Here is a 5,317-nt window from a genome sequence, read left to right as displayed (position 1 = left end):
CAGTGCTAGCCAGAAACATGGCAAGGTATCAGATCCTCATTTGTAAATCTTTCTGTGTGTGGCGCATTATAGCGACAGAGAGTGAACTTGTTGGCATCACCACAACGGGAAACAAGGACAACACTTAACTAGAAGGCTTTGAAAGATGTCCCACTGCACCCCCAAATGGAAAAATCCCCATTTCTCTGTGGCCCATTCCACAATGTTTACAGAAAGGAAACATACCTAACTCTTTTCCTAGACCAGTGTAATGACCTCACCTAGCTATAGGAAGTAGAAAGCATTTTAGAAAACATTAGAAGTCACTTTGTATCTCTGGTGTTTGGGAACACAGTGTCTTCTGGTACAGTACCATGAAGACAGAGACAGAGAGAAGACACCCAAAGAAAGAAGAAATGGACCCAGGAGAAGCATTATCTAAAATTTAATTAAATATCTGAATACAGGAAGCCGGGAACAGATGAAATGCTCGTGAGAGAAATAGCTCATGCACAGAGTTTGGTTAATAACATGACTGCTGATGTATTGTTAGGGACAAACATTTATTTTATTTTGTTTTCCTCCAAAGATGTCCATTCTCTGTGTCTCCCATAATTATTCAAATGTACAAGTGTTCCTACCGTTCTTGGTCCAAGAGTGCAGCAAGGCAAGCTGTCTTTGCTTCTGAATTATGAAGTTTGTTGAGGCTGTTTGGCCCCAGACTCGATGTGGCTAACAGACTGCTCTGTGCCTCTTATTACTGTCTTCCCTGTTTAATTTCATGAGATGATGTCACATGGTTTTGCACATTGAAAATGTATCTGAAAACAAAGATGAAGATGGGAAACCTCAACTGAGACATTGGAGAGTAGAGTCCCATTTGGAACGTGCCTTTGACACACCACTGAGTGTACTATTCCATCTTCAACAGACATGATACTGATAATAAATGGCATGGCAATATATATGAATAACATAAAACAGTGATACTTCCTAGCGGGTGACTTGCCTAACCCCTTAAAAGCACAAGTGGCTTTGGAGAGTCAATCTGTATTCGTGTATCATCTTGACCATCAGTTTCATGTAGGAACCGAAGTTCCAAATGGCAGTTGTCTCACAAACCAGGTCAAGACCAGAACTCTAGGCAGCCACAGGTGTATCTGTGTCTCTTTCCAAATGGTGAAAGGCCATCCCTTCTGGCGTCTGGAAGAAGTAAAATGTCCTTGTCTCGTGGGTATTGCTTTGGGTACCACATGCCCAATATGTTCTAGCATCTAGGAGCATGCAATGGCAGCTAACATCAGCTATGCAATTATGGCATTAGTGTTTAAGTATATCGTGTGCATTGAGACATCTTTAAAGAGAAGGCAGTATTCATTCTCCTTAGCAACCATTATAGTACAGAATGTTCAAAGCTGCGGTCACACTCAGAGGCGAATAAATTGATTACAAATGTGGGTAGCAGGAAGTGTGCATGCTTTAGAAAATGTGAAGCTACTACCTAAAATAGATAGCCCCCCCTTTTTTTGTTTCCAAAATTCCATTTCTGGTTTCAGACCATCCACTAGCAAGCTTGAAATTTTTACATGTAACACCCAACGCTAGCTTTCCACCTTAGAGATGAGTAGAGAGGGGTGTAAAACAATAAATTTGGTTTGTTTCCTCACTGACTGAGAGTCTATCTCGCTTCATAAATGACTCAATAATGACCCTTTAAAGAAAAAAGGGCTTGAGGTCTCAATGACAATACACACCGGGGTACACACCTGTGGTTTCACTCTTTCAGGCCAATATACAAAGACTAAAAACTGTAACAGAAGGAAGCATGATTAAAATGCTGTCTACACACACAGTTTCTTCCTCCATAGTATTCCCTTTGACTCATGCACACACTCATACACTCAAGGCGCTCCATATATAAGACGATGGAGGTTGGAAGAGTTGTATGTTTTGAAAGCTATGTTTCAAAGCAAACTTGAAATAAATTAACTGGTTCTTTTAAAACGTCAGTTTACAAATCCTTGCAGTCTGGGTGCCTGGACGTAAGGGTGCCTCTAAAACACGGGAACAAAGGAGAAAAATCTGGTGGTGGTGCACGATTACTTTGGGACTCCATTTAGGGAAAGACCTCGGTTCAGGTATTGCACTGGGAAAGGAAGGCAAACTCTTTCCCACGGGGATCTTCTCTGGGGCTGGGGGTAGCTTACAAAGAGAGGAGGTGATGCAGCAGATGGCATAGGAAGCTCCCCAGGGCCAGGTGAGTTACCAGTGCTGGCCAGCCGCCCGGGTGCCCAGCTGCGCCTGGGACATGGCTGGCACCGCGGTGGCGGCCGCGGCGGCTGCAGCCGCATCCCCGACGCCGGGCAAGACCGATCGCACGGATCTGCGGAACTCCTCGTTCCTCCACGTGTAGAGCAGAGGGTTGAGCGCCGACAGGGCGCAGCACAGGAGCCAGCTGGCCGCCTGCACGCCCCAGGGCACCGGCAGCGAGAAGCCGCTGGCCAGGCTCACCCACACCAGCGGCTGCGTGGCCAGCAAGAAGACGCAGCAAAGCAGCAGCACCGACAGGCCGCTGAGACGTCGCTGTGCGCGACGCGGCTGCAGCGCGGCCGGCAGGGGCTGGGGCTGCGCGGGGTGCCCGGCGCCACCGGGACCCGGAGCATGTGGGGCGGCGGGGAAGGCGGCGGCGGCGGCTGCACAGCCGGGCAGCTGGTGCAGCAGGTGGAAGTTGAGCACACTGACCCGCTTGACGCTGACGCGCACGCGGCGCACGATGCCCAGGTAGCAGTGCAACAGCAGCGCCGTCTGTGCCAGCAGCGCTCCCGCCGCCAGGAGCGCGGGGTAATGGACTTGCGGGGGCTCAGCTCCTGGCTTGGGCGCCCAGGGCGGGAGCAACAGCACCAGACCCAACGCCAGGGCCCAGGACAGCGCCAGCATGCCCGCCGTGTGGCGCCGCTGGTAGAGCACCTGGTAGGTAGCAGGTGCCCTGGTGATGAGCAGGTAGCGGTTCAGCGCCACGAGGCAGTGGGACAGGAGGGACACAGTGAGCCCGAGGCCCAACAGACCTCCCCGGAGCAGGCGGTAGCTGCCCCCACCACCGTCCCAGTCCCCTGGGGGTTCCGCGGAGCCGGCGGGCAGGAGCCCCAGCACCGCCTCCTGTGGCATCCAGAGGGCGCAGACGCTGAGATCCGCTGCGCAGCCGTTCACGATGAAGGCGTTGCTGGTGGTCTGCAGCTTTCGGAAGGACGATACGAGATAGATGACCATGCCGTTGGCCAACGTGCCCCCTATGGCCAGCCCCGAATACAGGAGAGACACCGGAATCCGCCGACCGGCCCAGGACTCTTCTTCCTCGCAGAGCAGTAACAGCGATCCCCCGGTGGTGGAGGAGGTGGAAGTGGAGGAGGAGTTGGTCATTCTGGACAACTCTTCACACCTCGCACCCTAGCGTTGGCTTCTTGCAGCGCGGGCCATCCTGACACTTGCCTGCTGGGAGGGCAAAGACATCCCTTCAGCCCTCTGCCACCAGCACAAGGCTGAAGCCGAATAATGGGTTGGGGGAGGGGGAGAGGGAGCTGAAGGAGAAACGGGGGTGGCAGATGACAGGTGCCTGCCTCAGAAATGTCTCCAGTGACAGAGAAGGTCCGCTTTCCACTCAGTGAACAGTAGGGAAGCTCTAAGGTCATGCCAACACCAAGAACAATTTCCCCAAACACACACACGGGGGAGAGAGAGAGAGAGAGAGAGAGAGAGAGAGAGAGAGAGAGAGAGAGAGAGAGAAGAATGTTTGTTGCCAGCCAGAGCCCCTGTTAAGGGGAGAAAGTGGAGATACCCTGGCTGGGGAAAAAAAATGCCAAGGAGACATAGTAGAAGGTACCTTGATTTGGGGCCAGTCCTTAGCTGATGATAACAGGAGAGATGCCAGGAAATCCCTCCTCAGCAGCAGCATCTGTGGTCCAGAAGTCAACAGGAGAAACTGAGCTGGGATCCATGCCAGGAGCAAGCGCCTTGCTTCTCCCAAGCAGCATCCACACACATGGTCCCAGGCAGGAGCCAGCAGCTGTGGGGAGTCTCCTCAGCTGGCAGTAGAATTGGAGAAAGTGAAGTGGTGAGGCTACAAGCCCAGGCGGGTGGGCAGGCAGCAACCTCAAGGATGCCTGGCTGCAAGAAAAGCTGAGCTGGAGAGGAGCGCACCCTGTGCTCAGAAGCAAGAGTGCTGGCTGATGTGGCAAACCCACTGCAAGCACTCTCCTGCTCCGTTATCCATCACCCAGGGAGAAGACAGCCTTTCCCTGCTGTCATGAATTATTCAGTAACTTCTAACTGGTAAAAGGGAGAGAAACACCTTGCTCAGATAATTCTGTTAGTTAGTCTCTCTCCCTCTCTCTCTCTCTCTCTCTCTCTCTCTCTCTCTCTCTCTCACTACCCTCTTCTCCTTCCCTTCTCTTCTTTCCCTTCCTCCCTCTCTCTGTCTGATTTTCCTTCCTTTTCTTCTCTTTTAAATGTTAGAGTAAAATTTCATCTCAGTCTGATTCATCCTGGAGGCAAGACATTTTTTTTCTCAGAGATAAATATACTCCCGCTTATTTTCAGGGAAAATGACTTTACATTTGAATTGAAATTCACCTCCCCCCATCTGGCAAAGTGGGACATGAGTAATTGCTACAGAAAATATGTGAGCCCTAGCTTAAATCATAACGTCTATTCTTTTCTTCTCGTCGCTAGACACCTCTCCAAAGTTCGGCTTGTGTTTCGGTGAGATGAAAGGGGTGTGCGGATACAATGGTCAGGTGGTCTAAAGATGGTGTCTTTAATACAGCCAGATAATGGAATGCCACTTCACAAGAAAGGGAAATTGTCAAAACATAAAGCACATAAAGAAATTGGAAAGATTCTTAGTAAGCGAAGGGGCTCTGAAAAGGTGGTGTACTACCCAACCCCAACTGTATTACATGCTGGAAAACATTAAACTGTGGAGAGAGATCACCAACTGTGGGGGGCTAGGGATGGGGAGGTGAGAGGGGTGAATAAGCATGCAGGCAGGGGAACTACCCTGTATGATACTCTAATGGTAGAACTCTTCATTGCAAATTTGTCCAAACCTACAAGACAATCAGCATCCAAAGAACCCACATGTAAACTATGGACTCATTGAAAATATGTCAGGGTGTTTCATCAGCTGTGACAGCTGAACCAGTCTAGTGGAAGATATTGATAACTGGGAAGATGTGCTTGTGCAAGGCACGGGTTGTGTGGGAGCTCCCTTGCCCTCTCCTCTGTTTCTCTCTCTCTCTGTCTCTCTCTCTCTGTCTCTCTCTTGCGCTCTCTCTGTAGGTCA

At 50.6% G+C, this 5,317-nt stretch overlaps 1 protein-coding gene across 2 annotated transcripts; it reads right to left on the bottom strand.

The window, feature by feature from the left end:
• Positions 1-408: 408 nt before the first annotated feature.
• On the bottom strand, positions 409-4,494 carry Gpr88 (G protein-coupled receptor 88). Of its 2 annotated transcripts, none has more exons than XM_085677791.2 (2): positions 3,857-4,494; positions 409-3,465 (listed from the first exon to the last, which is right to left on the bottom strand). In XM_085677791.2, exon 2 carries the CDS (start codon positions 3,394-3,396, stop codon positions 2,242-2,244), a length of 1,155 nt encoding a protein of 384 aa, XP_085533917.1. In that variant the 5' UTR covers positions 3,397-3,465; positions 3,857-4,494; the 3' UTR covers positions 409-2,241. The 2 variants fall into 2 exon arrangements, with proteins under 2 accessions (XP_085533917.1, XP_085533916.1); XM_085677790.2 differs by having other exon boundaries at positions 409-3,468; positions 3,857-4,486.
• Positions 4,495-5,317: the final 823 nt, after the last annotated feature.

The sequence above is a fragment of the Myodes glareolus genome, chromosome 17 (assembly GCF_982192425.1).
Source record: "Myodes glareolus chromosome 17, mMyoGla1.1, whole genome shotgun sequence".
NCBI lineage: Eukaryota > Metazoa > Chordata > Mammalia > Rodentia > Cricetidae > Myodes > Myodes glareolus.
The sequence above is the reverse complement of the archived record's forward strand: the minus strand, read 5'-3'. Positions and strand labels throughout refer to the sequence as shown.